Here is a 25,066-nt window from a genome sequence, read left to right on the forward strand (position 1 = left end):
TCTGAGACATTAGTTATGACTTTCCATACACCATAGGCCAGTGAGTTAATGTCAGTATAATTACAGCTGGGATGCATCTTTTACTTTTTAATAGAAAACATGTAATTTTCTGCTAGAACATAGTGATTATAGCAATGAATATCTGAAAGTCGCCATAAGTACTTTTGACTGTAATATAGCCACTGAATCTATAAATCAGATAAGGTATACCATCAACATTAAAGAAAATCTGTACAACCTTCCTTTAAATTAGTATTGTATTGGGTAGGATTTTTTTGTTTCTTAAGCTTGATCCTCAAAAGCATAATACCTCTGCATCAAAAAATCCATGAAAATTATTAAAGACACTCCATTTCGTGGAGAATGTAGTGCCATTCTGTTAAATAATTTATATGCCATCACATTTTTATTTGGCTGAGTGCAATCTGTCCGATGTCCCAGCAACATCTGGCAGCTGAAATGAGAGCTCTGTTCAGAGTTCACAGGCTACAGGCTGCTTTTGGGTATGATTTGTAACACTCAGCAGTCCACAAACTTCTGAGTTTTTGATTTAACTCATAGTCACATCTGGTTAGACAGGACACTTTTGAGCAGCAGCATATCTCCAGTTTTAAAAAATACAAAGACTAAAGAGTTCAAAAACATGTATATTGACATATTATTGCAAACATTCACTGGCGAGGAGGTGGTACAAATAGTTCACATCAAAGCCACCTAATAGGTACACACGATGTTACTTGCCCCTCAGCTAATTTTGCAATTTTTTTAACAGTTACACAGTAAAGAGTCTTTCCAGACCTCTATGTTATATTTGTGCTGTGGCAGTGCAGGAAAAAAGCAGTAATCTTGGTACTGTAAATAATTTCTCACTCGTGTACACTTTATGCACTGCCAGGCTGTCAGTTGAAGGGTTTCATGTTCAACAAAATATATATTTTTGTTCCCTCTGTGTTTCCCTGCGGTATTGAAACTGTGGCAAACATGTTTGTGACTTAACAGACCACCTTTGCTCATATTGCAAAAGTTACATCCTCTCCTTTATAAAATGTTATGAGAAAAATGTATATTCAACCTCTGGAGAGCAAAGCTTGCAAATTATGTATTCATATTATTTTTCAAAGGCTTAAACATGCTATTGTACAGTATAATTCAGATGCAGGGCATGAGAGTTCACAGTATGTTTTTAGTCTGAATATGATACTGTGGCCTTTGCAGTCACCAGATCTCAACACAACTGACGCTTTATTGTACCTCCAACATACCATCAGAAGTGCTTGCTGGGTTGTCTAATAGCTTCAGAAATATAAAGAGCCGTTTTGAATAGCTATAAACACTTTTGCCTTACAACATAGTTAGACAACACATTGTACAAACTAGTTCTTTTCTTGCCAAAACCAGGTTATTGACTTGTTAGACACAGTGTGTTAGACTGTGCTGTCCCAACTGTCAAAACATCAAATGCCTGTTCATTAGTTTATTGGTATGTCTGATATGTTTTATTATTTAATTGTCACCCGTTGAGTTTTCAATGTTTTCATCAAAACTGCTGTAGCAAGGCATATTTTATTTCTGATATTTACAGAGTATTTAATCACAAGTTTTATGTATTATGTATTTCTGTCATTAAAGGCAATGACACACTCACACACACTACAATGACAGAGGCACTATGGGTTTTTTTTCTACCCAAATTAAGTATGGATACCTGACCCGAACCCATTGGGACCTGCTAGCCAGGCTTGGTTCGAACAAAAATCCAGAAATGATGTGGTTGGGTTCAGTCACGTCATAGATGTAAGTCCATGTCCGTAGAACAATGCAATTTCACCGTAATCTACACCGTTCATGTCTTTAACCAGGGCAAACAGGCAAGGTGTTGCAATGGTAACTGCTTGACCTTAGAATTGAAATGTACTACAAAACTGAAAACTTCACTGCTTTTACTTTTCTCTGCCCGCATTCACTGTCACTCTCTTCCGCTCGCCTGCTTGCTCTCTCCACAATACACTCACAACGCACATACCTTTTTATTTTTGCCGTTTCATCAATACTAGAAATGCAACTGTAGCAAGTAACTCTATCACTATACTCATTCATATTTTAAGTTGCTGCAAATAATATCAAGCTATGAAAAAGATGGACAGTTTGGCATGGGAGAACAGAGAGTCATTGCAACGGTGATGATAGACCGTCTAGTCATATTAATGTAAACTGGTAGTAGCAGTTTGGCACATTTTAACTCGTCTTGGAAAGCCTTAGCTTTTAGCTTTAGGTAAGCCAACGTTAGAATTAGTAAATAGTAGCGCTGGATACGTCTCTAATCAAAAGAGACAACACACCAATTACATCAAAACTGAGAGTGGTAGTTTTACATTCAACCCACATACCATGGCAAGCTCATGCCCAACATGTACAGAACAGTATGTGATGCATACACATGAACCTAACCTTATTTTCCCTCCAACATCATTGGCACGGTTCTTTGCCAATAAGTCATCCAAGAAATGTTTGGCAACCTAGTTCAGCAGCAAGGCTCCTGCTGATCAAGTTTTTCTTAATTGGCTGATGAGTGTTAAATAGCTGAAGCACAGTGTGTCTTAGGTATTCTCCAGTGACATCACCATTCTTGAATGGTAAATGCCCAGTTTAACGCTACTGGTGTGATGGAAGGTGTTGTGGGGTGTTGTTCTGGATAATATCTGGTTGCACACAGCACCAGTCCCTGGCCAGTTGATTTTCTGTCTTGTGTAGATTTTTGAGCTGTGTGCAGAATTTTAATATAACATTCTCTGTATCACACTTTAAAGGGTTGTTGTGGTGAGTTTTAGATACTTTGATGTGTTTAGTCACACTTGAATTCCTAAAATGTTATATTTCAAACTAATGCATTTAAATTTCACAAGCTCTCCATAATTCCCATGACATGTTTGCTGTTTGTTGCCAGGGAGCATGATGTGCTATGTAGGATACATGCATACATTCATGCAGCTTTCAGTACATAGCTGTATTTGATAATGGTGAAGCAGGGCTATGACACTGATTGTTGGACATTGAAGCATTTTTCATTTTTATGTCAACACTGAATATGCTTATTATGGTTTTTCCTTTGGCTTTACCGTCAGGCTCATATGCACCAACATTTTTTGGATGTTGCTCCATAGAATTTGCACACACCACCATGGGTTGTTTGAGATATGCACCTTGTCAGTCTATCTCAGGCACTTGACATAAAACAGTTTGTCTCGATTAAACTCCACCAAACTTTGTCTAAACAAAAGTTTACATATTTGCTAACGCATAATAGTTGCATATGAATGTAATTTTTAGGAGACTGGATTGCTCCTCCTCAGCCGTGACCTCTGCTCTGGTCAGATGTCAGTCCTGCATGGAATCTCAATTCTGCTTCTCACTCCTCACCCCTGCATCAGTCAGGCATCATTAGTGTTGCACTTAATATGGCTCGATTTTCCATCTTCCCTCAGTTTGCACTTCTCTTCCAAAAGAATAATCTAAATCGACTGTCAGTCATGAATATCCATTTGTATTTTCAGCAAACTTTGTGACTTGGAAGGAGGAAGGAAGGAGGTGTTGCAGAAATAAAAAAAATGCATGGATCATACATAAATAGATAATCAACCCATTATGCATATTTTATTCTTCTTCAGACAGATTCATTTGCAGGGGATTTTGTCTAAAAATAGCTGGTATTACAATGTGAGAATGAGAGCCTCAGCTGCTTATGTTTCAGTTCTCACTCTTTCAGTCAAAACCTAAAGTCATCAACGTCAAATAGTACTGTGTCTGTAGGATTGATTTATTTTCATTTAATATAGCTTTTGTGGTCAAAAATCCTTTATCAGAAGCTAAGCTTTGGAATGTAATGTCGCTGTAGTTTAGGTCTGTTTAGGGTGTCAATATTTCAGTTGTATTAGTCGACACTTTCTGTAGTTGATTAAAAATGAAATCACACATGCTCTGAGGTCCTCCTGATTTATTCACATTGCAGTCTGTTGGTATTTAATTTTGCTCATAAACATAAACAGCCGGCAGTTGATGCTGAGGATTTATATTGCTTTCATTAGGGATCATATGTATGAGGGATGTGTATGCGAGCATCTGCAGTGTAAAGTGGATTCATAATTGGATTTCTAAAATGATTCCTGGAAATTAACATTAGAAAATGCAACTTCACAGATGTGTCTATCAATGAAATCAACTTGAGGATAAAGGTCTGAAATATCCTCCTCCTTATCTCTTTCTGTCTGTATCTATCCATAGATACATCCATCCATAACACACAGTTTGTGTAAGTGTAAAAATGGTTTGGTTTCCTGGCTTGCCAGTTGGAATAATTAGCCATAAACAGATGGCACATTATCAAAAATAATCATTTAACTTGACTGCATGATCAGTCACAAGCTGGAGCTGATCACACTAATTGGACTGTATTGATCATGCCCCACAATTTCAGTTATGTAGTGTCCTTTATCAGAAAGCTCCGCTTAGTGTGTCTTTAAAATAATTTAGATAATAATAATTAATTAATAATTATTTAATAATAATAATTTTAAGAGGGTGTCTGTGCTGATTCATATTGCTTTCAAGGATGGAATTATAATAATAAATAATGAAATTATTTCTTTGTTGACAAAAATAGCATATGTGAAATATTAACCCATGAATGGAGGAGAAACCGAAGCTACTAATGATCACAAATCAAGTGCAAGTAGCTAGTTAAAGACCATGCCACTTTGGTTCCTCATTATTCTTATTTTAAAATTGTTACGAGTTTGATACTGGTACAGTTGAACCCATACAAAAGGAATTTTAAAAAAGTAGCAACATTAATTGTTTTAGTTGTTTAACATTTAAAAACACAATCACAGTTGTGATTGAGAAGTGTGGAGCACCAGTAAAACAATGATACACAGAGCACAGACACCATATACAAAAACCAAACCTAATGTAACATCTTTTGAAAGACTGTTGTATAAATAATTGGTTTTACAGGCCTAACCTCTTTGCTCAGGTTGACGGCAGGTTGACTGCCAAAAGTACCTGATATCATTAGACTGCAGTCTGACTCCCTCAGGTGTTAAGTTTAGTGACATGAACTCAAGGTCAGACCCAATCCTGCCTTCAAGCTGAATAGACAATTTAAAAACTAACATGTAACTGCCGAGGCAAAAAGATGCCATTGCTGTGTTATTGTCTTGAATTGATTAACTTGAAATAAAAGCTGATTTTTTGTGTGCAGGGGAATTTTGACAGAGAATGAGTTATGGTGGTCTAATCGAGGACAGAAATGTACTGGAAGATTGTGTTCAACCAAAAGAACAAAGGATTGAACAGCTCTCCAGACCTGTTCATCACAGCTTACAGAAGATCTCTATCAAAATTCTTTTTCAATACTTTGCCAAGGAGTACATTGATCATAAGCACTTTGGCAATGTCAGTGCGTAAGAATAGCGCTAATAATTTTTGGGGAATTGCTTTCTTGTGGAAGATGTATGACTTCAATATGCCATCTTCAAAAATGTGTCTGCCTTGGGATTTAAAATGATACTAATGCAATTTTGTACAAGTAATATTATTTCTCATCGTTATGGTTGTTCTGTCACATACAGTTCTTTGCCTCTAATATCAAGGACTGACCCCGAATGCTTCAAAGCTTCAACTATTGCCATAATCGGTGTTCAGATCAGAGTGCCTGCCCACAGCATTATCTGATTGGTTACACACCAAGAGTAATAGCCTATCAACACTGATGGCTACAGTGCCACAGAGGCTAGATCTGCTCCGGTGAGCAAGCAGAGCTGTGTGTTGAAGGGAAGGCAGAAGATACTTGCAAAGTTGCAATAAACTTCACAATCTTATGAGCTGTTTCTATGATGACAAGCATGCCCAGTTTCCTAGTTAGGCGTCAAAACAATGCCCAAAGTCAAAGCCTAAGGGATTTCACTGAGTAGAGGCGAAAGCGACAGCTTCAGCCAAACCATTAGACCTCAGAGAAATACAGCACACATTCTGTTAATATACATACCTTCTGCAGACTTCGCCATATTAGCTTCCTCCAGAGTTTAAAAAATGTGTGTATCAAAATTATGATTTGTCTATTTTTGTCGATTTATCTAAGAAAATTAGTAAGTAATACGAGTAAGTTAGAAGAGATCCATGTCTAAACATTGGTCATTTTATATCAGGCCTCATTGACAGTTATCATTGTACAGTAAAATGTGCTGAATGCATTAATTTGGTGAGCATTCCCATGGAAGCCAGAAACCTAGTGTTCATGTTAAATCATGTTTTGGCCTATCAATAGGCCCTGCAGTGGGTATCAGATAAGAGCTAGTAATCAAAAAGTCTAGTGCACATTCAGTGCTATGATTCATTTTTCCACCGATGAATTTATGAAAATAATTTGAGTTCTGCCCCTGCTATTAAGCAAAACGGCCATTCAAGAGCGTACAGGAAAGTGATTATACTTGGCAGCTGTAGCTGCTTTTTTCATGTTGTCCTGCCATCTTTTTTTTACTACCTTGTTTATTCTTTCCTTGTGCATTGTGCTAATGTACTTGTTTTTCTCTGTCCTTCATTGCCGCTTCCAGCTATAGATTTATGTTGTTCAGTGAACTCTTAATGTAAAGAGATGGGTAAGACACAGTATGGTACTTCAGCACTCCCTGGGTAGTGCATTTTATCATCTTACCATATTAATGTCAGCTCTTCAGACATAACTAAGCATTTGAGTAGCAATGGCATTAAATTAACTCAGTGCTGACATTTGCCAGCTATGAACATTGTCTATAGACTGTATACAGAAGTCAAGATTATAAACAATGTCTAACAATATAACATGGTAAAAACTATGAAAATACATTGTAGACAGCTCTGCATACATGACTAGAGATAAAAGGAAGGAAACGCATTGTAATTCTTAACAATACTATCTTGTCATTCTATTTCCAGAGCTGAGAAGCAGCTCGTGTGGAAACCCAGGGATTCCACCCAAAGGCATTCTGAATGGAACCCAGTTCAACGTAGGTGATAAAATCCGCTACCGGTGTGTCACTGGCTATGTCCTGGATGGACATTCGCTCCTCACATGTGTGACCAACGCAGCCGGTGTGTCAGTGTGGGACTTCCCTGTGCCAATCTGTAGAGGTGAGTATGTTTTATTATTGAAAATGAGTTATTAATCATTATAAGGATTGGCTGCTGCGGACTTTTTCTCACAGCTGTACAATGTAACTGTCAGGTATCATGGCGAATACATGATGTTATCTACATATTGTAGGGCTCCCCTAAAAAATTTAAAATTAGCAGGTGATTGGTTTGTTTTCACCTCTTGACATTTGATTTCCATGAGTTTGTTAAAGTTAATTGCATTTCAATGATTGGCAGCCTGATGGCTACGTGATTGGGTGACTTGTCTGTGCCACAGATGTAGTAAAGTCTGGCACAAGTCTTCATTAGATCTATACATTTATTTGCATTCTGATGGGATGAAATGATTTTAATCATGTTGAAGTTGATTAAAGCCGCCCTGTCTCGAAAGGTTAATTAAATATATATTCCTGTAGAGAAAGTAGCTTAAATACATTCTACTGTAAGGTATGGAAGCCCTTAACGGCCATGCATTCATACATTTTATTTCCTCCGTTTTCCCGTGATAACGAGTTAATTTCATTTGTTTTCTCGAGATCTCGAGTTATTATCTCGAAATAACAACTGCCGTTTTCCCAAGATAACGGGATAATTTTCTCAAGATCTCGAGATAACAAAACTTTGTTTTCCCGAGATAACGATATAATTAATTTGAAATCTTGAGCTGTTGTAACATTCATTCATCCCTTCATCAAAAACTAATTTAGTATAGAAACGCACAAAACAAACAGAGAAATAGACTTACCTACAGTAGTGTTCAAGAAACCCATCGGTCAGCATGCCATGCCACTTGTGTGTGATGGAAATCTCAGGCCTATCATATCACAGTCATTATCTCGAGATCTCGAATTAATTATATTGTTATCTTGGGAAAACAAAGTTTCATTATCTCGAGATCTCGAGAAAATTACCCTGTTATCTCGGGAAAACGGCAGTTGTTATTTCGAGATAATAGATCTCGAGAAAACAAATGAAATTAATTTGTTATCACGGGAAAACGGAGGAAATAAAATGTATGAATGCATGGCCCTTTAGGGCTTCCGTAGTAAGGAGGAGTGGTTCATCTACTGGATTCTGGCTGCACTTTGATTGTAGTAGAGAATGAGATTTGGACCCCTCTTCTTTGCACTGTGGACTGTTTTTTTTCTGATGTGATGTTTTTCACAATGCATGAACTGTTTGCTTCTGCTGCCTTACTGAGGTCACAGTCAGCTCTTCTCCCAGACTGCATGCATAACAACAACAGGTTACACAACCTACGAAGCAATTAAAGGTTTATCTGAAAATATTTGGCAGTAAAAAATAAATGCAATCTCACTTTTAGTCCATTGCGGTTACCCAACAACTCCAGAACCATTGTCAATGAGATGGACCAGCAGCATCTTGAACACAAACAGCAGAAAAAAAATACTGTTCTGAGGCCACAGTCTGAAGGATTTGAAATGAAAATGCCACATCATTCCTTGTGTCACCTGGAACCTGTGAAACTGTGTGCCTTTTCTCTTTCCCGGTGATACATGAATATGGCAGTTATCTGTGCTTGAACCATTAAAATGTATGTCTGCCTGAGGACAGAATGGATTATTTGTACTGTTAATTTTGTTACAGATGGATGTGAAGACAAATAATATCAATGATTTATGTTTATCATGTATCCAGTGGTAAAAATTCTCCATAGAAGAACCATTTTACAGGTCCGTCCATTAAAAATGCTTTAGGTTTCACAATGCAAATCTACTAAGAATGGACAAAATCACAACACCCTATTTAGTATGGGAAAGCACAACGGTCTCAAGTTTTCCACATTAAGAGTGAGTGCTTCGTGTCAATTAGATGAACTTGGCAGTTCAGATAACTTAGATAATCCAAAAAGTTACAAACCAAAGAATAACATGAACATGTACGGTATGAGTGTACAACAAGAGCCAAGTGCAGTTTACAGCATTAAGACATTTCAAAAAGTTTCAAGAGTCTGCATCGCTTGAGGTGTGATACATTTTCTTTTCTGACACTTGGAGAGCTTCATAATGTTTTTTTGCTTAATTTTCTGCTCAAAATCTTTCTAGCGTGTTCAAAAATACTGTTGCCCACGACTTGAACCCTTAACGCTGCTGTATGTGTGTAATTGAAGGAGAGTGATGAAGACACTATAGCATAATGATGGTTTCTTGTGACAGCTTGTTGATAGATGACTGACTAGCACTCATCATACCATGCAGCTTATTCCTGTCTTTGCCTAGATGAGACCTGTCATCACACAGATGCAAATAATCCATTACATATGTAGAAAGGCATTGTGCTGTAAGAGTGTGATATCTTGCAATTTATGATGATGCAGTGCATCTGTTATATACCTTTAAACATATAAAATAATTGTCAGAATTTTGTGAAATGTAATAAAGTCACAATTAAATGACTTTGTGGCGCTGTCTGCTTTACTGATGACAACCAAATAAACAACAGTGCTAGCACAGCGTTTTCTCCTTAGGCAGAGTGACAAACAGGGCAGAGGATGAAAATACTCTATTGGAAGACAAGAAAAAAGGTAGGTTTAACAAGCAGCTAAAGTTAAGTTTACAGTTTAGATACACATTCACAATATAGTCTCTATTGATTAACTGGAACATTATTTCTTCTTCATATTAATAATGATGAGTTGGTCAATGTTTGCTGAAGGTAATGTGATGATGCGCTGTAAAGTTAAAGGGATGAAAATGGAGGAGGAAAGAGGGCAGACAGGGGAAAGGAGAGTGGAGGAGAGAGGAGAAAAAACAAAGACTAAGCATATGCTATCAGACTGGGACCCTAAATGAGTAGACATTAGCTTATACCCATGGCTGTACCACACCAAATCATTACACCATATCATGCTTGTTTTTATTTTTTTAAATTTTTTATATTTTAAATTTCATATTGATGTTTCCATCAGCATGCACACACCACCCAGGTGCAACAAAACCCTGTCCTCTCGTGGCTGAAAAAAAACGTAGAGGAAACACTGGGATGTGTGCACAGTAGTTAGGGTCTCACAGCAGTACATGTATGTTACTTATCATTTTTGCTACAGTGTACAAAGGACTGTGAGGAGTGTGATCATTTGGCTTGATGGATTAAAAATTAGGTAAGGCAGCACAGACACTGTAAGGGCTTACTTACAGAGGCCATTGTGATGTCGACTCTGATGCACATATTCCAAGTAGGGAACTCTATTTCCTTTGCTTTTGATGTGTCAGCCCCCCTTTACCCCAAACCACCATCAGCAAGTGCTGCTGCAATCTCATTTTGAGTCGGGGAAAACCTTGACAGTTATTTTTGTTTTTATTTTTAGACGGAGCCACAACTTCATACAGTATACCGCAAGGACACGTAGACTAGCATTAAGCAAAAGCTTGTAAACGGATTGAAAACCATTCCTATATACAGAATATTTACTTCCAATCTACGGGAATAGTCTGCTATTGTTTTCTCATTGCTATATAGTGAAATAGACTTACGCAACTTTTAAGAACTGGCTCTACAATGGTTTACTGAATCCAAGATTAGTCTTGCACAATGGAAAAGTTTGGAGTAGATCTGTGTGTATTTTCAGTTTTCTTTTTCTTTTTCTTTCTTTTCTTTTCTTATAGATTAATCTAATTGTTTTCTGTTATTTTTTTTAATGCAAAGCAGTGAATAACTGCATGTCTTGAATAAATAAATGAGTACATTTTGATGATGATGGACTACTAGGTCTAAGATGTGCAAAGTCATCCAAACAGAAGAGAGGATATACTAAAAAGATTTTAATATACAATCCTAAGCAATCCCAAAGCCAGCAGAGCAAATTTGCTTGTGCCAACTCGTTCTACAGTGCAAGGCACAGCAAAAAGAAAATGGTACAGCATATGTCTGAAAAATGGCAAGCGTGGAGAAATAAAAAGCTGCAGATGGAGGGTTCCTCTGGTTTCCATTTAAAGATGGTGTTAGCCTCTATTGCCACGGGCCAGAAACATCACTCCTTTTCAGGTCTGGGCACTGCTTGAGCCACCCTCTCACTCTCTCTCTCTCTCTTGCTCTCTCTCTGTGTCTCTCTCTGTCTTTTTCTCTCTGTCTCTCTGTCTCTCTCGTCTAAATCCGGCCCGGCTCCTGTATGTAGGCAGATGGTCCTTTGATCTTATTTCCTCAGAGATCCTGCCCTTTCTGCTCATCACCAATTGTTTCACACTAAACACACAGCAACACAAAACCTTTCCCCAATCCACCGTCCACCCCCCACAGTCTCCCAACACCTCAGTCGTTCAACCAGTCACCTCCTTTTGTCCCTACCTCTCTCTCTTTCATCTTTCTCCCAGTTCTGTTCACCATCCTCGTCCAACTTCCAAAGTCATGTAAGTCAAACGATTGTGTGTGTGTGTACAGCTGACAGAAACATAGAGGGGAAAGGGGTAGAAAGAGGGGAAGTGAAAAGGGCAGGAAGGCATACACATTTCTTAATCAAATGCTGTGTTTAAAGCAGGATAATGATGGCACTAAACCCAAATTTGACCAATATTACACATCATTACTAAACCGTGGAATTATCAGATATAAATATATTTGCTGGACAGAGTTGTCAACTTTCATTTAATTAAAAGTGGTCACAGCAGTGTTTACCCTGGAGGCACGACATGGAAGTCCGTATCGATAAAGTGATGTGACTTAGTATTAGTATCTATATTTGGAAGGTTTTTACAGAGGGGTTTGTTGGTATATCATTCATAGCCTCATTTATATAATGTTGTTTTCCTAAACACATGGTGAAAATGTATTTCTGATTTATGGAGTGGTAAAGAAGAGATATCCAAAAGTAATGGTTATATTAATTTATTAAACTTTAACACAATTCATCTGTAGTGTCTGGCTTTAATGGAATTACTATCCATAAAGTGTGTTTATCCTCTGTCACTGTCTCTTCAAAGAGGCAACACTAGAGCTTGAAAGGTTGACAGAAAAACAGAGAGGTGTAAATAAATGTAAGTGTAGGGATGGTTTAAGTGTGGAGTCAACGAGACTGAAATGAAAAACCAGAGAGAATCACCTCCAAGCAGAAAGACAGTGAGATGGAGAATTAATGGCTATTCTAATCGTGAGTTGCTACTGCTCCTCCCAGGAGCCTATTTCGATTCCTTCCATCTAAATTGTCTCTGGACATTCATTAAACCAAGCAGCGAGACAGCAAACAGGGACAGTGTGGTAACATGAGAATATGGTCTATTGATACACTGTCATTCTTGCTGCCAGCCACTGTCCAACAGAATCAGAGAATTAGGCTGTAGAAAAACCTTGCTCCTTTAAAACATTTCCATATCTGGTAATGTGACTAGACTGAGCGCACAGCTTTCTCAGCACTGCCTTTTCAACTTTCTGCTATACAAATTGAGAATTCAAATACGAAAACTTGACTTGCCCATGGCAAGAATTTAGGCAACCATTTGAATACTGTTTGGGTTTGTGGTGCAGTATTTCTCATGGAATCGTCCCCTCATAATTCATTTAAAATCTGAAATTACGGTGAGATGGTCACTATAATGACATGACCCCCAGCAGTATGCATGGCGCAATATGAATTATATCTCTGCACCCATTACGGCTCTCTTACTATTAATCGGCCCCATCAATGTGTAACATTACTTACAGCCGAGCAAATGAGGGACTTACTGTAGATGTAGTCACTGCCTTTGCATTATCACAGCGATTGTTACAAAGGAAAAAAAACCTGAGGTAGTGTAGAAAATTATACAAGAGTTCCTTCCTTTCTATCCTTGGGGGTGAATATTTCTAAGTAGAAAGACAAGTGTTGTATATCTGATCAAAGTCAAGGGGAGAGAGGCTTAATCCCTCCTCAAGTAGCATTAGATTGCTGATGCTGGGATGTAAATGAGCTCAGCTAAAGTAGTCCTAATCCTCACCACCATCTTTTTTTTTTTTTTACACTGCCACCGTTTTAAAATGAGACAGATCCTTCCTCGTTTTTAAATCCAGAGCATGCTCTAATGATTTGCTAAGGAACACGTTGCCCAGCATTCAGTGCCTCTTTTATGTCACTAAACCTCATTGGCAAATTGTAGCTCAAACGCTGCCATGCATCTCGATGATACACTGCATGTGAATGTATGAAATCTGTAAGGCAGTATCCACGCAGTGGCATTTAAAATTCTCAAGCTGCAAAGCATTTTTCAAGGCTCAGACAGCAGTTTGCCGGTTTGTAATTTGCAGCACCATGCTTGGATGCTTTTCAAAGAAACAGCTAAGAAACCTGTAGTACTTCTGTACAATAATGAATTGCCCCCAAGCATCTCCCCAATTTTCCTGTGCAGTTTAATTGGCTACAACTGTAGACACATTAATGAGTTATAAGTGAGGTTATTATCATTAAATGTGGTTGTTCAAATCTATTTCATTCCATCGAGGAAGCCATGTACTGAAATATTAGTGATTTAATTCATAGCACACAAACTAGAGTGTGACTTGCAGCTGTTTTACCAAAAACATCTCTTAAAATTTGCTTGCACACAGCGGGCAGTTAACACCACCTGTTTTTAGTCTACATACAACATTACCTTTGTCCTTGTCACACACTTTTGCACATGACATCTTGCTGCCACAAAAGTTGAATTTCCTTTTACAGTGATCAGACAACATTGTCTGTTATCGTGAAAAACCACCTCAGAGAAAACCATAACGGAGCTGTTTTTCATTTGTCCCAGCATCATATATTCTGGTGTAGAAAGATCTGAGAACCAAAAAAAGGATTTCATTTTTGTTTAAGGTTTATGGGGAGCCTTTTCATTGTCTTTTTTCTTTTCTATGATAATGTCAGTGGAATCATTTGCCATGGTGGCAACGTTGTGTCCTCTGTGCCTTCCAGTCAAAACCTAGAACATAAACAGTGGAGGATGACAGCCTGCTGTTTCTGCTTGCTGTCTGCATGCACCTCACGGCCTAACTTAATACACTCTTATCTACAGTACTGAATCTCACTGCTGTGTGTTGATATTTTGTGATTCTTTTCACATTTAACAATTTGGAAATTAGATGAATTATACTTTAAGTGCATATGCAATTCACTTACAGCTTCCTATACTTTCAAAGCAGTGAAGGAGTGTTTATAGGAAAGACCTTGGGATGTAAACATCTTTCTTTTCTTTTCTTTTTTATAGACTTTTACAAATTGAGCCTCTGTAATAATCTTGCTTGGTTGTAATGAATGTTCTGCTCTTATTCAATGTAAGCTGTTGAAAACTTTATTGCTTTAGACTGCAATACATTAACTGTGTGTCTTTGCTGCATTCAACAGTTTCAATGGTAGTGTTCATCAGTGTGAGAGAAATTACACAATTTCCCCATAGAGATCAATAAAGTTCAGTCTCATCCTGAAGATGGGAGACTTCAGGATGAGTGTTAAAATGTCATTAATTGACTCAAGTGTTGAAGTGTTTATTGGTGCATGTGGTTACCAGTGGTCATATTGATGTGTTTTGAAGATGCTGTAAAAGTGTGGTAGAATGAACAATTGTGATATTGTTTGACAGGATCACCGACTGATAACAAGTGGAGGAAGTTTGACCCTCATCAAAATTTTAGGCTACTTATTTGATGCACTGTAAATAGTTAAATTCAGTATTGAACAAATATTGTCAGCATAACCCAATTTCATAACCATTTGATCTGTAAATTGGACTTTAATTTTAAGACATTTTGCTGGCATTTTATTTATTTTTCCTTTACCATCCCTTATATTACTCCTCTGTGAATCTTTGTCTCGGAAAATCCCAATCTTTCTTCCATTTTTTTGTATTCCTTTGTCTTTTTTACTCTCACACTTGATTTGCCCTCCACTTTTCTCCCTTCCCTTCCACTTATTTTTTGTCTTTTTCCATCTCATCTCCCACACTCACCCCCTCTCATTATCTAACCCTTCTTATCTGCCACTTCTTTCTCGCTCTCTTTGCCTTGATGGCAATGTGGACACTTTACACTGTCCTCGTGTGTCTCATCAAGGTTAAAAAAAAAATGATATTGCTCATTTGGTTATACTTGCAGCACTCTAATATCACTTTAATTTCAGCCTATAGTCAATTACTCTACATATCTACTGGGCACTCTTTGGAATGTCATCTTAAATGCATTGAGGCAATATAAAAATTCATCACTCAGGATAAGTGTTATATAGTGAAGTGTATGATGATTTAAACCAGAAACAAATCATGACTCCACGTGCTTTTGTTGTTGTTGGCTGCAGGCATTCGATAAATGAATGCCTGCCCTTGCTGTAGGCTACAAATGAGAGCCTGCCCTTGATATGAATCACATATGTGTGGACATTATTGAAGTCTCACACGGTATCAGTGCCATCTCCGCCCTTCTTATAAAGACTTTGATCAATTGCTATGCTTCAGCTAATGTGTCAAAGGACATGGATCAAGCTAACTAGAAGCCCTTGCTCTCTCATCTTTTCCCCTTTTCTCTTTATCATCTTTTTGAATTTCATACATCCGCTTCCTTGTTCCTTGACCAATCGTGTAATGCAGCATACGGGAATGTTCCAAGGCTGGCAGCTCTGACAGCCCTGAGTGGAGCACTGAGCCATCAAAGGTTTCAGCTGGCACAGCTGAGTGTCATATATTAGTCTTAAATGATGTGAAAACTGTGAAAGCCCTGCCATCATTAGAATTCTTTAGGGGGAAAAAATCGGATACAGGGGTAGAGGGGAGGGTGGTGAGTAATAGTAGGAAGATCTGAGAGGGCTCGGAGGAGAGGAATGGAAATAGAAATTGATAGAGATTGGAGTAAGGGTGGGGAAAAGAAGGGAAAAGGGACATGGACTGAAAGAGAGCAAGCCGCTGTTATGGTAGAGTGCATTAACATTCAACTGAGGTGTCATGCGCCTCACATTACAAAAAATACACAATTTCACAGCATTATAAGCCCTGTTTATCACCATTTGTTTGTTTCCTGAAACATGAGGGGGCCTAAAGGACACAATGATGAATTACTGACTCTACGATAAATGGACGAGACAAGATGGTAGGAATAAGAGAACAAGCACAAAAGATTGTTTTCCACCCACATAGAAACTGCAAAGAAGGAGACTGCGCCAAAATTAGTGCACAATTAATTGGTAAATAGTTATCATCTCCATTGTCACTTGTCTGACTGCTTAATGATTCATGCCAGTGTGAAGAAAAACACAAGTAACCTTTTAATCTTGCACTCTTGTGAAAAACAAATAAAATGTGCTTAAACAGCCTGTGCAGCTGAGCAGTGGCTTTCACATTGGTCTTTTACTAGCTTGCATTCATTTGAAGGGACAGGTACAGATGTTTTATGCCTGAAGCCACTTTTCCTTCCCATGTTGAACTTTGAGTAATAGCTCTGAAATAACCAAGAGAACGTGTGTCTGTTCTCCCCTCACCCTCCCCACCTGGGTTTTCTCTATGGTGACTGACAGCGGAGGACACGTGCGGTGGCACCCTTAGGGGCTCCAGTGGACTTATCTCCAGCTTCGATTTTCCCACCGGTGACTCCCCTGGTGCTGGCGGAGGTGGAGGTGCTGGAGGCCTGGGCAGCAGTGGGGAGTGTAAGTGGACCATCCTGGCAGATCCGGGGGACACAATCTCCCTGGTTTTCACTGAATTTCAGATGGAGGAGAAGTCGGATTATCTGGAAGTCGAGGGTTCTGAACCGCCAACCATCTGGTGAGTTGAGCTGTGAGGAGTGAGAGCGGTTGGTGCTTGTATCAGATGATTATTCAGTTGGTACATTAAGAATTTATGTATGACAGGAGGTGTGTCATATGGTGTTCACAAGGTGTTACAGAAAGGGGTTTGTGATTTTTGTGTGATGAGATTATATTAGTGTGGATGCAGGTTTGGTTTCCGTGACTGTTTTTGACTCGTATCAGTTGGAGAAGGATGACGTGTACTAAATTCTCTCAAGAAAATTAATTTTTAGTGCTATAGTAAAGCTGTTAATAAATCATGACCTATATTCTGTTAGAAATCGAGGCTGCCAAACTGAATGTAGGCCAGGAAGTACATTTGGAAAATCCAGAGATGCTAGTATTTTTATCACAATTAGGGTGTTTTGTAAGTATGAAGTCAGTTTTGATTGACAAGGGACAAGTAAAAGTTCCAGGTAAGTTGTGAAGTCATGTTTACTTGTGTTGCCCAATATCAAGTACAATGTTTCAATTGGTTTCACAGGCCCACAGCTGCAGTTCCAAACTAAGACCAAACTCTCCAAGATAATAATGAAGAGATCCCTTAAAAAACTTTTATATTTAAAAAAATATAAAAAAAATTATAAAAAATTAAGTAAATCCCAAAATTGCAAAAAATGACTATAGGTTCTTAATTAATATAATTTATCTACTAGTCTGCAAAAATGTTGTGCACTGTAGAGATTTGGCAGCTGTTTATTTGATCAGAACAAAAACAAAAATGGCGCAGAGAAAATAAATAAATTTTGAGTCAATACATAGAGATTCCAAGAGAGCAGGCTACTGTCTTGCCAGCTCTAAGTTTATTCCAAAGAGAAGTGAGGGGTTTGTAAGACAAGACTGCATTGCCTTAGGATTGCTCTTAGTTCTCGAGATAACAAGGAAGCCTGCCTGCTATGATCTTAAAGCATAGAATAGAGGCTTGGTATGTGTGGTTGAGCATGACCACGTAATATTTTATAGGAGCAACACTTTACAATCAGCAACATATATTGGAAACTCAGGAGAAAAAGGCAGCTGACAGGCATGCATATTTACCTTTTAATTAATTTTCATGGACAGTTGTGTAAAGAATATTAAAAAAAAATCCTTGTGGTTCTGATTGAATCAAATCAATTCACAGGGAGGGCACATGACTCCCTGTTGCATAATTCAAAGTAAAGTGCACATGAATTACAAATCTTTGACAGAGGTTTTGTTTAAAAAGCAGCCTTTCAGACACTTTGGTTTATAGCTTTCTGTAAGGGCTTGATTTAGAAGTCACTCCCAGCTGAAACAAGGAAAGATGAAATGGCTTTGACCCCCAACCTTGAGGCTCAGGTTATCCATCTCCTCTGCGTCCTGCGCGAATGTGAGCATCCACCAGCTTTATGTGATCCTGCTGGGCATTAATTATAATTGGCTGAAAGATGCTCTAATCAATCACTGAGCTACGAGCTTTGTTGTCCCTGAGAGTTGTCAGAGGGAGAGAGAGAGGCAGACACTGTGTCAGTGAGAGACGGAGAGAGTCCAGAGGAGAGGTGCTCTGAGTGTGGTGATGACTGCTAAGCATTTTATGTTGACATAGCTAAAGAGAGTGTGACAGGGAGCTGATATGGGATGAAACTGATTTGTTTTGACGGACCATCAGGTAACCCTCTTCTTTTAGATATAAAACTCCCAAATTAACTCTTTTAGTGACAGAAATGCCTCTTGGTTTTAATCCTTTAAAGCCCCAGTGGCTAATGCCTTGTGTTATCTTATGTCTCCTGCTTTTCAGGATTTAAGAAAAATTGGTCTAAGTGTTTTATTATTTACATTAGTTTTATTACTGTTTATTTTTTATCAATTTATTCCTCTGGCCATAAAATGTCTTCACACATTGGAGGGACGATTGCTAATTAAAACCAAAATGAACGTCTTGAAAACATTTTACTGGCCAATGCAGTGCAGTTTTAAGAGAGAAGAAACCAAACAGACTTGTGCAGCCAACATCTTGTGTTCACATATTATTTAATCCTAGTGAGGAAAAACAAGGTATGCTGGTCAGATTACTTAATTGAAACTTTAAAATAAAAGCATCTATAAATGTAATTACATTTCTTTTAATGCTGTCACAGTCATGAGTTGTTGTTTTTTTAAGCAGGTTTCTTATAAATGATTGTACACATTTACTTAAAATAATGTTATTACAGTTGTTTTTAACATTTATTTTTATTACATTTATAATGTTTTAAACAAGGTATGAATTACAAATGAAATGCATGAATGGATTACATTTACAACTGTAAACTAGGGAATGACATAGAAACACAAACATTGAGTTTTTGGAAACATTTCTTATCTTTTAAAAACATCTAACATCATCACAGCAGCATCAATATATATCGTATAGATTTAGATTACCTTACCTTATTACCTCCAGCTACAGCAGAGTTTCTTATGCTTTCCTATCCATTACCTTATCTGAAGCAGGGCCCAGCAATAAGGAAGATGTCAGGTAGTGATTTTTACTATTAAAAATGTATATTAAAATATATCAGCTCATCAGAAAAAACTTCCTGTGACTGCTATCAGGCGACACTTCCCTGGAGTCATAACCCTTTGGGAGGAACTGATGTCTTCAGGAGAGGTTATAAAGGCATATACTGTTTATATTTATCAGGTAAAGCAGTCGAACAAGCAGATCCTTTATTTGTTAGAGTTTTACTTATGTGTGTGCTGAGCGGTCACCACGCATCACTTGAATGCTTTGAAACTCCAAGTTGATGTTATTGTGTGTCACCAAATGTCAGTGGCTGTCAGGCACAGTTCTTCTTTTAAGCCCTACAATCCAAGTGGGACCCAGTGAGCTTGAGTGCAGTGGGGCCAGAATTTTAGAGAGATGGCTTCAACTCGACCAGGTAAACAAACAGACATGAAAACAAACACGATTCAGAGCGAGCAATTCTCTCATGCCCATAAAATTCATTGCTCTCGCTCGCTCTCTCTTTATGAGTGTCTCTTGACTGCGTACAAGGCCATTGGACAGCTAAACTTTCAAGCATCCTAACATATAGCACCAGCTGCAGGCAGAGACAAGCAAACTGTCAATTTAGCCTTGAGGGTTAGAGCTGCTTAACGATGATTGACAGCCTGGAATCTCAAAGTCAGACAGAGTTAACAACTCCTCTTAGCCTTTTTCAGGCAAATAGAAATAAAGCATGACCCAGCTTCACTTGTTATCCTCTCTGAACCTGTGCTATTATAGGTTGTTATCCAGTGACAAACATAAGTAAAGATAAGGTTGCTGAATATGAGTTACAAATGAAGTATTACAGTAATTCACTAAAATTGATCCTTAAATAATCAACACATATTACACATAAATATCATGACTGAAAATTAACTTCAATTAATTCCCACATATGTAATGGTTGCTATAAAATAGGAAATGCATTAACATTTTGAACAGCCAATTTTTGTCAGCCAATTTCCTGAAAGTGGTGATGACTAATACTAAAAACCAATTCCTGATAGATTCCAGGACTATAGGGCAAGAAATATGTTTTGCTGACACCTCTTAGCAGCTTTTATCCTTTTATCAATTGAAGATTTCTATCAGATCTCCGCAAATGAGTTTATTGATTCCATCGTCATCACGCTGGGGAAGTTGATGTGAGGCTACACATCAATCACCTTGAAAATGGACCAACACACAAAAAAAATCTCTGTTTCCTTTGGCAAAAGCCAACATTGGATCTGGGTTAGATGGAGAAAAACAGTTTTTTGTTTTTTTTTATTCCTCTGACCTTTAATATGATTGTACAGCCCTGTTCACAAAGGGCAAAAACAACAAGCTGTAGATTACACATCACTCATTATTTCAGAAATAGACAGAACATAAAACCTGAAAGGCTTTGTGGATATTAGATACACTTTTTGTGCTTATATACTATGAAATTTGGCACTTTGTTTTATTTTTTTCCATGCTTTTCTCCGGATGTCTACGTCATCTTCTACTTTCCTATCGTGTCGTGTTTTTCAGATTCCCTACTGTACCATTGACTCCACATGCTATAAAAATACAAAGAAAGCGTAGACTTTAGAAATTGATTGCTATTTTACCGAGCAATCTGGCAATATTTTGCTTGGTTTACTAAATATGAACAATCCTATTCCAGCAGAGGAGCTAAATGGTTGTCAGAGGAAGATTACAATATTCAAAGCAGGTTGAGAGCAAGAGGTGCCCTGCAGCTAAATTACCAACTTTGTTTAAATTACCATTTGTATTAGATTCAATTTCTTCTTTCTGGGATTTATTATTGATCTTTCCTGGCAAAATATATCCCATCAAAATGTCTCCAAAAGCTTTCCTTCACTGTGATCAGACTGGGAAGAATGCAATGTTTAATTGAAGGAATGTGAATTGACAATTGACCCAGGTATTCCACTAGAGCAATTAATATAAGGAGCTACAGTGACTGGCTCACACTTCTCAGATGCCAATCTACTGGCAGACAGGGAGTAAAATATTCTTACAATTACTCCCTCTTGTCAGATTTTATGGAATACATGTGGGAGAAAAGACAAAATCACCTGGCCCATCTTTTTTGACAAATTTGAATTGATCGCTCATTATCTGGGGTGCACCTACGTATAACCTTCTTCTGTGAAACTAAGCAGAGACACAAGAGATTTCAGCTTATCTCTCTGCCCTTGAGGCCACACATTTGGCCACAGTACCGACACATAGGGACTTGTTACGTTGGTATTTTTGATGAGATTTCCATGCTCCCTTCATCTTATCAAATCAGGCACAAGAACTTCATGAGAACTCTCTAATGTACCTTGAGGACCCATGTCAGAAACTACCATTAGTCCTTGAGACACCCCAAAATTGTTCATTTGAAGCATGCCAAAACCAAGCACATAAAAACACTGCAGCCATGCCAAGAGGTAATCTCTGAAAAGCCATATTGCATATCTATGAGGGAACAAATACCCTGAGTGAGTCTGCAGAGATAGAATGGCAGTGCATTATGCGAGGAATCCATTTTTCCAATTGGACTTTCTCATCTTTTGTCACTCAGTATGCACTGGAGGAGATACAATAAGAAAACAGTAGACAGCACTCACTTGTTCTTACCTGTTTTACGGAGACTTTCACTCCACTTTCCACAAGTAATTTATTTGTTTTTATGACAGTTACATTGATGAGTAACCGCAACAAGCATCGAAGTTCCATGAAGTACCTCTGAATTATTTTGCATAACCATTTGGCTGCTGTTAAAATTTTTATCACAATGTGGAAATACAAGGACAACTTGAGAAACAAAAAAATCTCGGAGAATTAATTTAACACAGGTTTCTGTTATCAGTGATGGAACACATTCCCTGAGATGATAACTAATCACTTTAGTGTTTAGTTACGTACAACATTAAATATCTTCTTCAATGAAGGCATGAGAACATTTTGACACGCAAGTCATCAATTTCTCAGATCACATCAGATGCTGTAAGTCTTCCTTCTCTGCCTGCCTTCAGCCTATGAGCACATTTGTGTTCATTTGGGCATCTGTGCACAGCAGCTGGAGGGAGTGTTGAGGGAGTGTATTTCCTCTGCTTAAACCAGGAGACTCACAAACAATATAATTCTACTTTGCAATTTTTTATACTTTGTAGGTGCTTTGCTTTATGCAGCAGGGAGATTTTTGTGTACACTGTTACATTTTAAAAATTAACATAATGGTTTTACCACACAGATAATAAAAATGTACCCATTGGAGTAAGTCCTCTGTAAGGTGTCCATAAGCCTTTATTTACTGTTGATGGCAGATCATGTTTCACTTCCTCTGCCATGCTTTGCCGCCGTGACAGCAGTATATTCACCTCCGCCGGTCTTAAATTTGTAACATCATTCCTGTGCTGCCTAGGGTGTCTGTGCAACTTCTGGATGTGTATAGTTTTATTGTCACTATCTGTTTTCTTTTAGACTTAGAAATAATTTGCAGTTTCCACTACAGGATACATAGGGGCAGATTCTTTTAGACAGTTCAGCCACCTGAAGGCGGCTCTTTTTCATTCAGCCCGTGTATTAGTGTCATTAGCATTAGCATTTTATCAATGACACAATGAGAGAAAAGGTCAACTTTTGTGTGCAAATCAATTACCTTTTAATTCTTCTCTTGGAGCTGCCATCATCTCTCCTTGTGATAGATCATTTGGATTAACAATATCAGTATTGAAAAATTCCATTTAGTTTGCAATTAAAAATAAAGCAGTCTATAATCTGTCCGATGGATGTATTTTATTCTCTAAAGTAAGTAATAAGTTAAGATTTAAACTGCAGGAAAAGTGGTGTAATTAAAATAAGGAAGTATCAAATGTCAAGTAGATTTACTAATTCGTTACTTATTTCTGTATGCAATTTCCTCCAAGGGAAAAGTAGCTCTCTCATTTTTGTCTTTCCTCATCACTCTATTTGTCTGTCTTTTTCTCGATGTTCTTCCATTTGGCTTTTGTCTGCCTGCCCCCTAGGTGACTCTGCAGTAAATGCCAAAGAAATTACATAGAAAAACAAACCTTAAAGATGTCTTCACACTGCCTTACACACAACAACAACACAGACATGAATAGATGTGGGCACACACACAGACAATATAACAAGTTAACACATTGTCTTTTTTTTTTTTTTTTTTTTATCCACTGGGCCAATTTGGGAAAACAGGCCTCAACTGCACCAGGCTCTTTTTCAGCCTGTCCCCAGCCTCCGTTTAATAGCTAGAATGCCATTGTGCACTATTGACTGTTGTATGACAGGGCACGGTGCAGGGATTGCAAGAAAAGAGCTGGTCAGCCAGACAAATGAGAAGACCCCTGGCAGCTTTAAATCTCTATGATTATAGTCTCCCTGATGCTGCGGCCACGAGCTGAATAAAACTTCTGATCAAAAACATAACAGTAAGACAGATGTAGTCGGAACATACAGAGACTTTAGTAACACAGGAATGGTTTGACAAACACTACTGCAAATATGATGGCACATGTCTGCATGTGGGTAAAATAGCCTTTATATCTCTCTGTCTTCCCTTTCATTTTCCCTTTTCATTTCCCTTTCCAGGATTTTAGTTCATTCTTAATTTTACTCAATTGCCTGTTTTTCTGTTTTGTTAGATGCTTATGGTGACTCAAGCATGCAGGTGACCAGCAGTGTCCCTGTAGCTGAATCAAAGTAAAAACAGATGACATGTATTTTCTTTTATTTGTGACAATTTACACTCAGGCTAACTGGAATGAATATTCCAGCACCCATCATCAGCAACAAAAACTGGCTACGGCTGCATTTTGTGACAGAGAGCAACCACCGCCACAAAGGCTTCAGGGCACAGTATCAAGGTAAGACATGATTGCTTCATTTGCACATCATAATAGAGGACCCCCCTACTTGAAAAAAAGCGTCCTCGTAGGAAAAGCACACTGTAATTACAAAACATGTTTTTGATCTTTGTTAACTGAATATTAAACAGTTTGATTAAGACCCCCTCTGTAGAGGGCATGAAGGCTTTTTCTGCTTCAAACCATTGACTTCAAAGGGCCTTGTTAATCAAATATTTGAGAGATACATACTGTATATACTTCCCCCTTATAACAACTCAGCCCTGGCAGTTCAATAATCCATTACTCTGATATTGTTCTTTGGCTTGACTTTAAAGTCAGAGTATATGTGCTGCATATACTATACTATAGAAGCTTAAAGCCTGGCCTTGAGCCAGATATGAAACCTGCAACTTCGTCATAAACAGCTCTATAAAATGTTCAGTAACATGCATGTGTGGCAACTCACTGTAAATGACAACATAAAATCAATTGCATTGCATCTCTCATCCATGCAGTGCATTGTTGTGCAGTGGTAAAGCAATATTTATATGCATTTGTTATTCATGATGTAAAGGGCAGATGTTTTTTAAACCAAAGACTGAGGAGTTTTATTACGCAGTATGCTTTTGAGCATATAACAAGCCTTGTCTGGTCACTTAATAGATTCTCATCATGATTGTGTTTATAAGATACCAACTGACCTAAAGTGTAGTTCAAAAGAGAGGCATCGTCCCAGTGTTATCAGATTCAAATACCCTTGTTTTGGTTTGATGCATCATTAATAGCTTTTGGCTATTCTGATGATACTTCAAAATTATGACA

The 25,066-nt window shown here is 38.0% G+C and overlaps 1 protein-coding gene across 1 annotated transcript in view; it reads left to right on the forward strand.

Moving 5' to 3' along the window:
* Positions 1-25,066, forward strand: part of LOC141011963 (CUB and sushi domain-containing protein 3-like) — a 228,382-nt gene that overhangs the window by 44,925 nt on the left and 158,391 nt on the right. Inside the window, exons 4-7 of the mRNA XM_073485326.1 lie at positions 6,970-7,164; positions 16,637-16,705; positions 16,745-16,883; positions 24,150-24,262. Coding sequence (XP_073341427.1) covers positions 6,970-7,164; positions 16,637-16,705; positions 16,745-16,883; positions 24,150-24,262 — 516 coding nt within the window. The remainder of the gene's footprint in view (positions 1-6,969; positions 7,165-16,636; positions 16,706-16,744; positions 16,884-24,149; positions 24,263-25,066) is intronic.

This window comes from Pagrus major, chromosome 17 (assembly GCF_040436345.1).
Source record: "Pagrus major chromosome 17, Pma_NU_1.0".
In the NCBI taxonomy this organism is placed as follows: Eukaryota; Metazoa; Chordata; class Actinopteri; order Spariformes; family Sparidae; genus Pagrus; species Pagrus major.